Source organism: Mesocricetus auratus, unplaced genomic scaffold (genome assembly GCF_017639785.1).
Source record: "Mesocricetus auratus isolate SY011 unplaced genomic scaffold, BCM_Maur_2.0 Super-Scaffold_6730, whole genome shotgun sequence".
NCBI lineage: Eukaryota > Metazoa > Chordata > Mammalia > Rodentia > Cricetidae > Mesocricetus > Mesocricetus auratus.
In genome coordinates, this window is record NW_024429184.1 from 84,051,166 (window position 1) to 84,068,181 (window position 17,016).

Genomic DNA, 17,016 nt, shown 5'->3' on the forward strand with positions numbered 1-17,016 from the left:
TTTTGTCATTTTTTCATGTTGTTGTTCTAGATGACAAATAAGTATGAAATTGTACTGAGAATAATAAAGCATTTATAAATAAACCTGAAAATGTTTTCTGTTTAGTGAGTGATACAGTAGTTTCTTATAATTGTTTCTACAATAATGATATTATTAATAAAATGAAGAATATGATTTTTTAAATTTCCTTTGGGAAATATGAAAACATATGCACACTATACACAGAGATGGCATTAGAATATGAGTAATGATTTATAAACAGAAGGCAACTTTGATATCATAGAGTAGAATATACAACCGAAAGTAACCATCCTGTTAGTTGGCTTATAGTCCATGTTTTTCTAACAGGAGACAAAGAATATTCATCATTTTATAAGGTGATTATCAAATGATATAAATTAAGGTTGACTAAAATTGTAATAAACATCTCATAAAATAATATAGATCAACAACCTTTGAATAATGAAATTGATCAGAGCTGTCTAAACATCAAAAACATTGCACAAGCATTTTTCTATGGTTTTTAGCCAGTGTAATCACACTGTTGGCATGCACAGGTAGCATTCAGTTACCATTAAAGAGTGTGCACTTATCTGGATATCTTTGAGAGGATTTTATTTAAAGATAAACCCTAGTTGTGGATACTGAGAGTGTGTTGTGTTTATCTTACCAGTTTGCCTCTTGACAACAATACATTCATTTACAGGACTAAATTATGATTCCCAACACCTCCTAAAGTCACTATACACAATATATTCCCTTTGTCACATCCTAATACATCTTGTTCCATGTTTCTCCTTGGAAGAAAGACTAAAACAAACAACAAAAAATAAACTGAAATACAAAGACTGGAGTATTGAGGCACCTCTGTTGTAACATCTATTTTCTCAGAGCCATAAATAATTTCAAACTGGAAGAAAAATGCACCATAATAGAGTGTTTTAAAAATAAAATTATTTTCTATGCAAGAAAGAAGTTTATAGGAAGAATTAAGGGACTGTTGGTGATGCCATGGAGACTGTACCATGGCTTGATGGCTTGACATTTTAAAAATGTGTCCATTTCCTTCGATACGGGTTAGATGTATACACAGGAACTTTTAAATAACTAATGTTTTTCTTTTGCAGCTGTCGTCAGTGCCATCCCTGTGCCAACACTAGAAAGTGCCCAGTATCCTGGAATCCTTCCATCTCCCACCTGTGGATACCCCCACCCGCAGTTCACTCTCCGGCCAGTACCATTCCCAACGCTGTCTGTGGATCGAGGTTTTGGCACAGGAAGAAGTCAGTGTAATGCATTTTTTCTGCTTTATTGTTTAAAAAACATTAACAATAGCAATATCTCCTCTGTGTATCATTTTGATATTCTTATTCTTTGGAAAGACTGGTTGTGAGTGACCCTAGTACAAGAATTTTCCTTCTCATCACACTGATCTATTTGGCCCTAGCAACATCGTTCCACAGCAAACTCCACAGGAAGGAAAAATGTGTCTGGTGGGCAATAAAGTACACATGGCTCCACTACACAATGGTGCAGTACATATTTTAAAACAATACCCTGCTAGCCAGGAAGTTATAAATCAAGTGGTGTCTTCCAATACCTGTCATGTTTATACTAGTATATATTGGTTAAACTGAAATATCTCTACTACGTCCCAGTATACAAATATTTGCTGAATCCTTGGCATTCTTTAATTGCTTAGGTAGTACTTTTTCAACTTCTAACTATCGACGGTTGATGGTTGCTAAAATAAAACATCGTTTCTTAGGAAGAGAACAAGAATGAAGGAGACTTAAGCTTCCATATACACCCTGGTGATTTCTCCTGTGCCATTGGATTTACCCCGCCCACTACTTTGAGCACAGCATCTTTAGGTCGATTTTCTCGCTTTCATCTCTTTGTTAAGAACAGGTGACTCAGCAGCTCATGTGCAAGAGGAGGTTTTGTAATAGATATGATAGCACAGCAATAAAACATATTCGTGAGGTAAGCTATATTTTTCTCAACTCAACAGGGGCAGCTCCAAGAAGTCATAAATTGTCCAAATGTAGCAAGGTTAGAATTAAAAGGCATCAAAAATCTGCCAGGCGAGAATTAGATTCATTTCCCTTTTCTCACTGCGCATCGAATCTACAAAATAGAGCTGTGTGCTAAAACTCGGGGTGAGGGGGTGACTCCAAAACCACTATAAAAGGAGGGAAATGAGAAGCATGTGGGAAGTCCAGCACCTAGAAAATTCTGCATTCCAAAACAACTACAAATGGGAGTCTAGTCAAAATACTCCGACAAGTCCCTTCATTCGATGATATTCTGCCACCCTCCTTTCCTTCTCTCTGATCTTGGAGCTTTAAAGGGACACTGAAGAGGAATCTGTGGGATAACTTTGCTCTAGCCCTTCTGGCATGGCTGACACCTCATGGCTCAGTGCTTTTCTTATTAGAAATTATTTCTTTTTAGTAACTGTTGCCTTCTTCCTTTCCAATTTTTGAAAGCATATTCTAGAAATGTATTCATCTCCTCTGCCCCACTCCTCTTTTGTTTTTTGTTTGTTTGTTTGTTTGTTTTTCTCCTCTTGGGTCAGCATTCAAAGTGGAATTGTCTCTAATTGGATCCTGGGGAAAATTAAAATTTACTCAAAAGTTCAGTATCAATAGAAAAGAAATATGCTGCTATTAAGAAATAATATTTCTATTTTTGTTTGTTTGGTTGGGTTTGGTTTGTTTTGATCTGTGATTAAAAGGAGCTTACTCTTCCAAGCTCCAATTTCCTAATAGGAAATATGAATACAGGTGCTATATGGAAATTTTTCTGTACCTTCCATTAATTTTTCTGTAAACTTCAAATAATGAAGTACGTTAAATGTTAGATATTCAATCAAAACATTTAAACTCTTTAGTAGATTTTTGTTTCAGTAGTCTTTGAGCAGCATGATTTAGCAAATAAAGGTAAAAATATTTAAAGGAACAATTGTGCATCCTTATGTAAACAATACTTTCTCTGCAAAATACTGTGTAATTTTTGAGTTTCATCCAAGTTATTACAAGACAATGAAAATTCTATCCCTGGCCATGATTTATAGATTGCTTTACAATGTATATGTTCTTTCATTCAAGTAGTTTTCAACAAAATACAAGTGATACAAAAGAGATAACATCTAATGCTCTTCAAGCAAGTGCCTGGAAGAGAAAAGGAAGGATAAATGTTCACTTTTCTAGGAAACAGAATATTCCCTAAATAATTATCAATGATAGTTCACATCCAGCTCTTTTGTATTTGTTTCCACATGCCTTGGAGAGCACTAAACACCCTGTTCTCTTTCAAGAAGCAAACACTCCATGGCTCTGGTTAGAGATGCCTTATTAGTGTCCTTTAGGAGCAGAGAAAGGCATAACGAAGGAGATAAAGATGATATGGTCCAGGAAGAAGACGCCACTTCTCCACAGTTATCTTAAAAACTTGGAAATCCTTAAGCTAGGAAATACTTCCCCAAGCCCTAAGTCATAAACAAAGCTGGAATTCTCAGCAATTGTAAGGAAAGGGGAGCCACACTAAAAACACTTGCATTCAATACATTTCCTGAATGATGGACAAATAACCTTGCCTGTATAACTACAGCTGGACTCTTAGCATAACCCATAAGTAAGTTGCTGCTCCAGGAGATCAGTACTCCCAAAATTTGAAAATGTCCCAAACTGGTAGGTAGTCTTGGAACTTTATTTCTGCTAACCATAACAAAGAAATAGCTCATTTTTCTCATCCTTTAAACAAGTCGTGGAAGAGGAGTTTAAGAATTTCCCATTCTGTCACTGCCACAGTGCTTCTCAGATTTACCCACACTGTTTTTCTGATCCATTTCTCCAACAAACTGGAAATTGACTGCCAAATGGAATTTGTCCCAGATAAAATCAGAAGCACAGTGGAAGAGTTCCTTTATTATTCTAGGGGTGTCTGCCCTTAAAACAAGCTATGAGGAACCAGTTTACTGAGGAATAGTTCATAATGTTGTTCTTCTAAGATTAATGAGTCAAAGAGCTTCCTAGAATGGGTGTTCATGTCTCAGGATCTGCTTCATGCTGTTGGTGGGCTGTATATCTATCAAGCATCGCAGTTTGCAGATATAAGAAAATTCCTCATTTCCATTTTTGCAGTATTTCTGCCATTTATTCTGTAGCAAGTATTTTGTATGTTGACATTAATTATTATAAAGTACCTTGGGATTTGAATCCACTGTGTAATTGTATGCTATTTGTACAATGAATTCTGACTATTTCATCATTTGAAAATGAGTGCCTTGCCGACATCCATTTACCTCTGAATTCTGCATTCTGTGGGTGAAGGGGGCTTGTCTTTGCTTTCAGAGTTCTTAGTGCATATAAATGCGGTGTCACTGAGCCAATTTGTTTTATATAGATGTCCTGGGGCTGGTGTCTGAACTGGCCAAACAGGCACATCTGAGATGTGGCATTTCTCATTTGGAGCTATTACTATGTTGTTTATTTGAGGATTTTCCCTGCTTTACATGCCAGTCAACCATGAAAGCATTTTCTTAAAATGCAAGCATTATGAATTACCTATGAAAACCTTCTTCTACCATATTGGTTTTAAACAAAACAAAACTTGTCTCTTATGGATCACATTCTATTAATTTCCAAACATGAAGCATCTCACTCATGCCTTGGGTTTCACATTGTGGTCTTATGTGTTATTAAGGATGTATTAGACAAAGGATATCGTCAGATTAATTAGGACCTTCATGGTGATCCCAGTGGGAATCTTTCTGGGAAGCTGGAAGGCTAGAGATATCCGACTTGGAATAAAGAGATTTTAAGTTCTCACTGAAGGGAATGAAAAGAAATGGCATGAGAAGAATGTGGCTAGGAGTGTCCTCAATGAGTGAAGTGGGGACATGAGTGCTCCAAGTATAGTTGAAGGGTAGTATTTTATTGTGGTTAGGAGGGAGAGTACAGCCAGCAGCACGTAGAAGAGTCCAGGGCAGAGAGAGAAAGCAGAAGACTGATACATGGCCAGGAGAATGGACAGAGCCATGAGAGTAGAGATGAGGAGAGAGTGAGGGAGGAAAACCAAGAGAAAAGACAAGGGAGTGCATGGCTGAAATGGCAGGGTTATATAGGAATGAGAGTCTGCAGGAAGGAAAACCCATGAGCTAGAGTAATTTAGAGAATAGCTGAGTTGAAGTAGGGAGGTGGGGACCCACAGGTAGTGGGTGAACCTGGAAGACAGCAAACACTTTGATATGTTAGCAGGCACCTCAGTTAGCCAATACTCAAACTTTCTAGTAAAATTATAATTTATATGTTCAATGTTACACAAAGGTTTTTCCATAGTGAGAAACTGAATTCCAAGACATTAAAAAAATGGGTGTAAATTTTATTAAGCTCAAGTCTATAATAATATTTTGTCACAAACTGTTCATGTCCAAAATACAAGAGAAAGAAAAGAAGTGAATGAAAAAGAGATAAAGGGGAAATAGGTATTAAAGATATTCTGTGGTTTCTTCAATGCTATGGGAGCTCTAGGGATCAGGTAGGGCTTAGTTATAGAACATCTTCTGTAGAGAGAGTTACCTGAAGTAAATTCCCAAGAAAAGGATTTGAAATTTCTTTTCCTGCACTCATTAGTTAGTATTATGGTATGGCCCCATTACTAAGAACCAGATGGTGTAAATGAGAAGGGATCAGAGAGAACCAACTTCAGGAACCTCATTTTGAGACTGGCGGTTTACATAGGACCACAGGGTCTCAGTCAATATAAAGGCAATATTCCCAAGAATCCCCATGTCTCTGAAGTTGTAAATTGCTTGGGTTAAATAACCTTATCCATTTATCCTATAGGACCACAGGGTCTCAGTCAATATAAAGGCAATATTCCCAAGAATCCCCATGTCTCTGAAGTTGTAAATTGCTTGGGTTAAATAACCTTATCCATTTATCCTAATTTTGAAAGAGCCTGTAGTGTTCTAGTCATTTCCTGTAATTCTACAGTTAAATAAATTCCTTTGGGACCTCAGGTGTGAAGGATGTACAAACAAGGATTCCTAACCTTCTCCAAAGGACCAGGAAGGAGTAAGGGAACAATTCTGCCATCACCATAAGGCTAAGGAGCAAAAATACTCAAGTGTGGAAATAAATTATTAAACCCATATTTTGAAAATCAACCTTTGGTCACCATCTTCTTCAGATTAAATGGAAGTCTAAAGTTAAAACCTAATATTTTCTCCTTCTGTAAAGCTTAACGTTCAACCACCCCAAGACAGAATCTGACAAAACACAAATACAAAGAGAGTCCATTCCCCTTGTGATCATGTAAGCAGTTTAGTTTCCTGTGAGACATACATGAGGTTCGGCACTTGGCTGTCTTAGGGTTCTCTGTTAGAAGACTGACAAAATCTGATTTTGAGCTCTAGCTGCTATCATTTCCTCAGCTGACTGTGCATCCTCTACCTACACCTCTGAAGGATAGGCTGCTCTCATCCAGGGGACCTGTGACCCAATCTGAACCAAACAGGATGAATAGAAACATTTCTGCACGATGCATCATGTGTGCATATCTGTCATAAGATACTTTTGTCTTTTTATCTTTCATGTCTTCTCCTTCAGCATCACCAGATCTATTTTCTGATTCCTCTACCTTTTGCAGACCATAGTGAGCTTCCCAGAGTCATCTCAAACTATCTCCTAAACTTACTATCTTGAAATGATTCCATGTTTAAAATTATCCTTCCAAAGTATGGCAGTGTCATATCAATATCTTATTTTCCCATTTAACCCAAAGCAATTTTCCTAAGAATTAAATAACTAGAAATGCTTGTGTAGAGTACAAAACACTTACACCTGCTAGGCATCCCTATTCATCTGTGGTTTAACTTAGACCTTTTGGCTTTGAATGTGAATGAACATTAAAACTGAGTCACCCTGTCTTTAGTAACAGAACAAGCTTTGAAAACATTTTAGTCTCACTCAACTGTGTTCCCCAGGGGGAAAAGTTCAATCAAATATACAAAGCTGTCCACATATCCCAAGGCTGTCACAAATGACTATGTGAAGCCTCTTCAACTATAGTAATCTGCCTGAAAATTACAAGGTTTGCTACCAAAGAGGAAAAAATCATAATTCTGTATTCAGGCAACTTGCTCCAGTGGAGTCGTGTCTCATGCAACTTTTAGCTCAGTGTGCTTCTATTTTGTTATGGGAGATAATGATAGTGGCTATTATTTGTATCATTTTTCGCAATGCCTCTGAGCACCCTGTAACTCTCATTTGTTTGACAGTTGACATGGCATGTTTAAATCACAGGAAAATTGGCATATTGGCTGGTAGGTAATAATGCAGCTATAACCGGGTTTGGGATGTTGAATTTCACTGACATTCCGCATTACTACGTAGAAGAGGAGAAATAACTCTTTTATTTTTTGCTTCATCACTTATGATTACAGGGTCCAGACAGTTCATGCAATATAGTGTGAATAAATTGTACTACTGTCCCTGAAAGACATACCTAGACCTACTGTACCTGTTTCTGCCATTTAAAAGTGATGAGTTGATTGTTTTCTGTACATACAAGAGAGCTGAAGAATAAGGCTGTCCATAATATGGAGAAGAGATTAGTGGATGCCATCTTTTCTTCCTGGACTAGTACTGGAAATGTGGGGGAGATAAGCTTTATCTTGAATGACTTCCGGATTTATCTCCACTATAGCTGTGAGTGAAGGACCAACCACACAACAACAGCCCATGCTGCCGCCAGCTCAGCCTGAACATCCCACCAGCGAGGAAGCACCCAGCAGAACTATCCCCACAGCCTGTGTCCGACCAACTCATCCACTCCGCAGCTTTGCCAACCCTTTGCTACCTCCACCAATGAGTGCAATAGAACCAAAAGTCCCTTATACACCACTTTTGTCTCAGCCGGGTAAGTAGCCAGTACTTATCAAGGTACTGTTATCATCAATGGTAGCTCTACCTTAGTGCAGAAAGGAGCTGTTGAAGGCCTTCATATCATGTATGGTTTCAGTGTGGATTTCCTGCCTTTGTGCTCATGTTTACTACTGATGATTGGAAAGTAACCAGGGAACTGACAGTTTAAACAACTTATTTCATTCCACAGATTAGGTGGGTAAGGTATCTTCACCAACTCCTTTTAGCATTTGAAAACATAGGTTCTAAAATATGAGGAATTCATCTGTGCCTCTCAGTTCATGTCCAACTTATTTAATTACAAAAACAGATATAAAAGCATTCTATCAAATATTCCAAAATTAAGAAAGATAAAAGTAAAATCCTAAATATCTACACATTTATTACTACATCCCTATATGTCATCTTCATCCACATTTTAATAAGGAAAACAAACTAGTTTAGTATCATATACCAAATACAACCAATTATATAATATCATAAAAACTTAACTGCTATAGGACTTTTTATTATTCTCTTGGCTTGGGTCAGTCATGAATGCTATCTTTCCAAGACTAAACATAACAGAAAATCTTTGTTTTGGGTCCTTGTTTCAAAGGTTCCAGTTCATGATTTATTGAGCCTGTGGTAAGGCAACATATCATGATAGGGACATGTGGCAGGGCAAAACACTCATCTTATTGCTAGAAAGCTAAAGAGGGGGAGGAGAAAGGGAGTAGGATCTTCTAGTTCCCTTTGAGTGTATACCCTGAGTATATGCCCCCAATAACTCAAAGACGTCCCAGTAGACACCACCTCTTAGAGGTCTACCATCTCCAAAGAGCATCACCATTCAAATCTAAACGATAACAGAAGAAAAGGTTTTTTCCTAAGTGATAGTTTCATTTTTTACAGCAAAAAAAACCCAAATAATTTTTGAATGCTATTATAAATGAAAGAAAAAAAAACTCCATGTAGAAGTGGCATTTGATCCAGGTCATGGGGTGTGGAAATCAACCGGCAATCTGGAGCTCTGGGATATCAAAATTATGAAAAGAAACGTTAGGTTTTTGTGGGACAGGTAGTAGAGCAGAGAGCTGACATTTCCTACCAGGCATTGTTTTGTTCTAATTAAAATACTACCAAGGCTAACTTAAATGCAATGAGCCTAAGTGATTGAACTATGTCCTTAATAATAGAATCAGTTGCTTGTACCGTCCCTGGCCATATCCCATTAAATAATGAGCACATCTGATGAGGTACTGACTGGTGGAATGCCATACAAGCGAAGCCTCATTGCTTCTATCTCCATTGTCCTCTAGGAGCCGTCTATTGTTTGACTATTGCTCCCATTTTGTTTTAACTCTGTCAGGATCTGTCTCTTTTTTTTTCATGTTTTCTGTTCCTTCTGTCTTGAGTTCTTCTTTGGATTTGATTTTTTTTTTCATAATTCACCTCTAAATGCTATCCTCCCTTTATGCTTTGTGAGATTTACTCTACCATCACTTTGGAATTATTAAATGCCTTTCCCTTTTATGTTTCCCCTTCATTGTCTGCCACTGATTCCTGTGCATCTCATAATGTCTTACCTCATGGTTTTCAAATAAGTCTCCCTACGTTGCTCCTGACACATGGTAGATAGTATGCTTTTTAAAAGGGCTGCTGTTTACTTATTCTAATAGAAAAAGAAAATTAGCAGACTGACAAATGTATTAGTGGTGACATTAACTACATGCTTCTTAGCCCAAAAGATGAAACGCTTAGTGCTTTCAACAAATTTTAATTCCAAGAAAATCATTACTGTAGTCAAACTGATTGATGAAGTAAAGTCATCCTGTTGTCAGATTAGAAAAGAAAATACCTCAAATAATTTTGCTCTGGGTTTCACAATAAAAGACTGTGTAATTAGTAATGAATTTGTCTTTACTTACTGCACATAATTACTTTAGAATATGGTAATGGGAGGCATTGCTCTAATTTTTAAAGCTTATGCTAAATGAGAAGTTCCTCTGCTTGGAGAATTTTGTGATTAGCATCAGTGAAGGCACTCTTCCCCTCAATAGGATGCCTGCATGTGGCTTTTCATGAGCAGTGCTAAGGGTCCCAGCCTCAATTTGCCTCCCGCTGAGATATGCAGATATGCTTGCAACAGCTTCATATATGTGGAATAGGGCCATACATTTCATGGAGTAACAATCTCCCAGGGATCACACAGCGTTGTGCAGCATTGCTGGGGTAGGTGGTAATTAGAGAGGCATTCTGTTGTCATAATGACTGGGATTCTGCCTACCTGCAAGCATAGACTCATTCCTTCATTTCTCCCCCTCTCACCCGCTGAGTTAAAGATTTAGCTTAGTAGACTCCAGGGTCTTTATGGTGTTTTTCTGAAATTTCATCTTTATCTTTTGATAAAAATTATTCTGTACCAGAGATTCATATCATGGGGGTGAACAACCTCACTGGCTTTAAAATTCCACAGAGCAGTCACTGTACCTTGAAAATCACAGAGTTGAAGATATTAGTGATTTGGCTTAGTCCCCTCTCAGGTTAAATAGAAAATGTTTGATGTAGTGTTTGGCTTATCACATTATAAATTTGACATACAGTATAAGTGTGTGTGTGTGTGTGTGTGTGTGTGTGTGTGTGGTTTTTAGCACTTGTGTGTGGGTTTCCCTCCTAAAGTTCTTCTTAGCTCTGGAAGAATCAGCAGTACTTTAAATGAGTTTGGAACAGGAGCCCATTTGTCTTGTGGAACTACCATTCTACAAACAAAGAGCATGTAACTTCTCAAATACTGATGTTTACGGTGTTGCGCTATTGTAACATGAGAGCCTCCTAAGCTGCCCTTGCATCGTTGTAAAACAAAAGGAACTTATGCATCTATATTAAAGCCCAATGTAACATGATCCCTTTGAACTTTGAGTGATCAATACATCAGTGGACATGACAAAACCAAAACTCACTTCATTGTATAGCAAAATTGGGTTTGATTTTTCTCCCCCTGCACACTGTGGCATCTGTTACAATTTGTCTGTGGGTCAAGGACAAGGTATAGATATGTATGGAGGACAGTGGATAGAAAGGGCATGTAATTTATATTTTATGGCTGCTTGGGAAATAATGTATTCTCTTTACAACACAATTTTTTTGTCAACCTCATTTCAGTAAATATGCTATGAAACAAGGAGGCAAGCAAAGTGCTTTTTATATATGATGACAATTGAATTAACACCCCACACTCAGACCACCACTGGGCATGCTTGTTAACTATGTCACCTGAGAGTTCAGTCCTGCTAGAATGAGCCACAGGCAGAGGTGATGAGAGGTCAGATGTTCTTTAACAGGTATCATAAAGCCATCACTGGTACGGTCAGTCACAGAACATAAATCACTCCCCTAACTAAATAATGGGGATGAGTTGACTTGGAATCACTTGCAGAGAGGAAAATTACACCACCTCCTATTAAATATATTTCTTTTCTTGTCAAATCTCATCTGTGCTTTTAACAAGCATCTTAAGATTTTCCTGTCCTCACTTGTAATAGATTTTACTTAATAGACGAACTTTGATTTGTGATAATCTAATCATCCTAAATTATGCTTTAGCAAAATGTAATAAGACAACTTTGTTTAGCTATACCTATTATTTGTCACCCTGTAACCTACCAGGTGTTTATTATGGAAAAACCTATTTTCCTGTAAAATGGTATTCTGACACATAAATAGGAAATAGGTCTGTTAACTCTCTTAAAAACAGGAACACCAATTCCAGACGAGATTTAATAAGCAATCCAGGTGACTGATGCCTCACATATTGATGATAAAATGGAGACTCAAAAAGGTAATGTTTCCCATGCTCAAAACTGAGTTTGAAATCAGACATCAAAAATCCAGAAAAATAAAGTAACATTGACAAGAAATATAGAATCATTTACTTTTCTTCGTTTCTTTCTTTCCTCCTTTCCTTTCTCCTTTCTTTCTTTCTTTCTTTCTTTCTTTCTTTCTTTCTTTCTTTCTTTCTTTTGTAGTTACTTTCAGAAATATTTCCTAAGGGAAAAATTGTGGCAGACAAGATGATATTTAGATTAGTTTTTGAGTAATGATTTTATAATTTGTTATTGTGTGAGTGTACATGTGGTATGTGTGTGTCTGTGTGTTTGTGTATTATGTTGTGAAGTGTGTTATAACTTTTGTTTGAAGTGTGCATAACTTTTGTGAAGTGGATTATCTCCTTCAGCTTTCTGTGGAATCCAGGGATTGAAATTTAGGGAATCTGTCTTGCACAGAGCCCACAAAGAAACTCTTCTTGCCAACTCTGGAGTAACTTCTTAGCACTCATGTTGGTATTAAATAGAAGAGGGAAGTTATAACCAGAATACTAACTTTCTGAAGAACTCTGAAACTATTGCCATCTGTGGAAACTTGACCTGTTCCAACTGCCAGTCATTATCTGCAGTAGGCAGAAAGCCAGCCCCTTGCATCTGTTGCTGTCAGCACTGATGACCAGAACTTTAAAGTCCAGAAGGAAGTAAAGAACTGGAATTGAAATTATGACATGGGAATATTATACATACTATGGGTGAGACAGTATAACAGCAGACCAAGGCATCAGTGTATGTATGACCACAGCTTTTCAGGGTTACAAAAATTATTTTGGAGGGAATAAGGAAGTGATAGAGAAGTCAAACTTTGAATCCCTTTGATCAAATTTTCTCAATTAGAAAAGATGGAAAATAAGGAAAGATATTTTATCAAGAATATCACATGTAAAGTAAGTAAATGATCAACTTAATATGACTAAAGAATGAGGTTACAATATCAAAATGCTACTGAAGTAATAATAAAAGTCAGTTAAAGAGCTCTATGCTCAAACTTGGCTAACTTCATGGGTAAGATAATTTAAAGCATGTTCCTTAGGAAGGTTGTCCTTGGATTTTATTGGAACCTTCATAGTTTCCTTGATTACAGAGAAGGGTGGCATGAAAGAATGTGCAGCAGTTATCTTCAAACTGCACAATCCTTCCACATATTTTATGAACTTGATGAGTCACATGCTTTAATTCTGATGACTACATTGTATTCTTGGAAATCAAAAATGTTTTTATAAAAATCAATATAAGGGAAATGAAAAAACTTACGACTTTAAATATTGTAATCAGTTATAATTCATAAATTTATCAATAATAAATTCATATTTCACTGAGAAGCCACTATATAACCACAAGTGGGGCAAGAACCCTGTAACCTTCCCAGATACCGCATCATTATTCTTCGGGTCTTCATTCACCCTTTCATGCAATGAATATTTAGCTGCCAGTTTAGCTTCACAGCCTAAAACAATGAAGGGGGCCAAGATTTGAAAAATATTTCATCAATTTCAATCCAAATATTTAAGGTAAAGTAAAGCAATTCGAGAGTTAATAGAATGATTATATATTTATTAATGATAAATCCAGATAAAAATGAAGCAACTTCCAAATTTGTGACTTTTTAATCATAAAATACAAAATGATCTGAACTGCAAGTTACAGCAGTAAAATGGCAAGACAGGGAGATTGAAGAAATGCGGAGCAGAAGCCAATGGAACAAGGTGGTTATTTCATATTGGTCATGTATAAAATATTACCAAGGAGACGTTTGTCTTCTAATTTTCAAAAACACAATCTGTTGCTATGATATTAGAATGTTTGTGATTTGAGATAATTTATTTCTATTTATCATGGATATTTTTCTGTAGCAATGAGTTTCAAATTTCACACATTGGGGAATCACTTGCAAATCTTCTTCAAATGAAGGTTGCAATTTAGTGCATCTGAAGAACACCTCAACATCCTGAAGTTATAAAGGGATTATAGGTGATGTGGGGCGTAGTGGCTACCCTCTATAGTTAACAGTTTGAAGCATCTTTATCTTAGAACAGATCATGTGCTCTTAACCTGAGGTCTGAGGAAGGATTAGTATGCTTGATAAGTCACATGAAATTAAATGTACTTCTCTGTCTCATGTGTGTGTGTGTGTGTGTGTGTGTGCATTTGTACACACACATGTGTTTGTACCCACAGGTTCACAGATGTTTAAATTTCTACTTTATTTATACTTTTCTTAGAATATATTATCATTTATTACAAGCAGTAGGTTAGGGATCACTTACCCTTTCTTGTTTATCATGCCCCATGTAACTATGGAACATCATCGCCAAGCTCTGCTTCTCTTTGCTGTGGTTTTACAACAATGTGGGTTGAATTTTGACTTTTGAGTCTTGTTGCAATACTCTTACAACTATGATACCTTTCCATAGCCTAGGGTCAAGAGCTGAGCACCTGTCCCCCTGCTCATAAGACACTGCAAAATTGAAGCTTCCATTTTCTATATAAACATAAAAAATCCAGTGCCTTATGAAAGAATTAGTTTATTTAATATACATGAATATGCTTGAAAAGTGCTACTTCTGAAAGTGTCTCTTATTTCATTGTCTAAGTGAAGATTGATAATTAAGATTTAAAACATTTTATAGGAATTTTTGTGCAAATGAGCTCCTGCGGCAATCTAGGAAGTTGCTTGTCATTTTGGAGTTGGTCATGAGGTTTATTAGGTTTCCCATGAACCCATGGTACAGTGAAGAGTGCCTTCCACAAGATCAGCTGATTTGCATGCACAGTGACTCAGAGTTCAATAAAAATTTCCAATTCATTCATTGTCATACCATATGTAATCTGTATGAATATCATATGTAGTCTGTAAATTAACTTAGATTTTTTTCTGGTGGTAATGAGGGTAAATATACCTGTAGAGTGATAATACAAATCACAAAAAACAAGAGGTAATTAAATGTAATGTTTATGTGAATAGCAAGGAGGTTAAAGTACATAATTTCCCTTAAGATATTATCATAATTAATTATTGAATATAAAATATACCAAAGAAGTAAATATGTGTTCAAGAAGGCTCCTGATAAAAATAGCTTGGGAGAAAGAATATTTTTAATACTGTTTCTCTAATAAATGCTTAAGAGATAAAATATTTTCTTCCTTTCTTCTTGCTCTCTTCCCCCATTCCTCCTCTGTCATCCAGATGTGACATTTAAAATATCCTTTACCAGGTTCAGAGACTCTGAATTCAGAAATCTGTGGGCTCTGCTCTCAAAGCAGCTAAACATGAGGTAGCAGGTGTATGTAAGAATTCCAGACCAGAGAGTAGCAGTAGTACGCTACTCTAAGCTGTCTTGATGATTTTAATATTGGGGAATTCTGGATAGCTGCGAGTTCTTGGACTCATATGATTATACATAGGATTTGTTTCAGAGATTGTGACCGCCACTCAGACAGTTTCCCTATCAACCCTTCCTCTTCCACCTGCAGCTGGCAGCCAGTAAACATAATCTCTCATTCCTCTTTGCTTCAAAGTCCAGATTCTAAGGCTTCACTCATCCTGCATGTAGTATCATCCTAAAAAATCATTTTGTTCCAATGGAATGTCTTCTAAAACTGACATTCAAGGCTGTAGAAACACATAGTCTCAATATTCTTTAATATTATAACAACTTGTAATATGTACTAAATCTCACAATATACTAGCACAAATACATTTGAGGATTCTAACAATGGGATGTCCAGACTTTCTTTCTGATAATTGCTGTTATGGAACACATCGATTAAGTTCCTGTTCTAACTCACTCATCAGAGAAGCATTAATGGAAACATACTTCTCCCAGTGAATTCATGAGAAAATGTTGGCTCAGAAAAGATGTAAGAAGTACATCCAAGGTCACATAACAAGTAACTGTCAGAACAAAGATCTGAACCTAAGCATATGTTAAGCATAAAATCTGTTTTGTGCATTATCATGTTATAATATATAAAAACAGAAGGTCAAGAAATAGTAGGTAAACTAACTTACATGTCATGAATCTATATTCAAGACTTATTATATATGTGTAAATGTATAAATGTTTATTCTAGCTTCTGCTTTGTGGAGCAAAAACAACAACCAAACTTCCCCAAATTTTGCTCATTTTTTGTTTGATGACAAATTGTTCACATTTCATTTGGGCTTTACTATGTGATATTTTTATTTGTGGTTTTCTTTTCCAATATGTACAGATTGTATTTTCTTATTTGAATTTTAAAATAAGTATCTACGTTGATGTAAAAAAGCTAAAGATAGATGAACTCATTTCTAAACCCAGAATTGGCATCCATTGTGTATAAAGATGAAATAAATATTCAGGACTTCCAAGTGGGAGGAGAATAAAAATAGTGAAGAGTTTACTAAGCATCACATAGCGACATAGTGTCCTCATTAGTAACTCCCCATGTAGTGATTTTACCAGGTTATCTCTTTGGCTGTTTCTAAAATGATGGGTTGAATTTTGCAGTGCAAACAGGAAAAAAATAAAAATCTCCTCCAGCCAGACTTTTTTTGAGAATCTAGTATGAGTAAATTTCTTTTCAGTTAACTAAGGATAACATAGAAATTATTTTGCATGATATTCATGCTTATTCATAGTCAATTCTCTATTAGCTATACATAGAGAAGCTTGTCACGGGGCACTTGCCATGTCTTTATAACACACAACTGTAAAGCAAGCTGTGCCATTCTGCATGATGGGAACCTAGAGCTCTGAGAATATAAACTTTAGTAACCTCTGAGGTCACAGTCACTAAACAGCAGTGGCAGAACATAACCTCATTCTGCATGATGTCAATGTGAATCCCTAGTCACAGATTGCTGTAGAGTCACAAAACTGTATCAGGAATGTCTAGCAATTGTATTTCAAAGTTCATAGGAAAAATCGCCTGACTTCAGAGAGTGATTCCCAGAGTAATAGTAAGTTTACAAGCTGGAAAAAGGCAGACTGTGATAAATGACAACTGAACTGTTATTGGGGAAGGTCAAATAGTAAACCAAGATTGATAGAGAAAGTGTACCAGGCATTCAAAGGGTAGAGAGAGAAATAAGACACATTTGTGAGAGTTGCCTTTCAGAAGCAGAAGCAGTTGAGTTAGTGAATAATTAGATGGGAGGAATGAGGGAGGTGAGTCTCCACTGACCGCCATTTTATCCCTGTGTCTTCAGGGATCTTGTTATAAACAAACAGAAAGTA

The 17,016-nt window shown here is 36.5% G+C and overlaps 1 protein-coding gene across 3 annotated transcripts in view; it reads left to right on the forward strand.

Annotated features, from left to right (window-relative positions):
- Dcc (DCC netrin 1 receptor) overlaps positions 1 to 17,016 on the forward strand; it is a 1,023,267-nt gene that overhangs the window by 982,255 nt on the left and 23,996 nt on the right. For 2 of the 3 annotated variants that reach the window (XM_040741618.1, XM_040741620.1), the window contains exons 26-27: positions 1,128 to 1,289; positions 7,717 to 7,929. In XM_040741618.1, coding sequence (XP_040597552.1) covers positions 1,128 to 1,289; positions 7,717 to 7,929 — 375 coding nt within the window. The remainder of the gene's footprint in view (positions 1 to 1,127; positions 1,290 to 7,716; positions 7,930 to 17,016) is intronic. The other variant, XM_040741619.1, reaches the window with a different exon arrangement.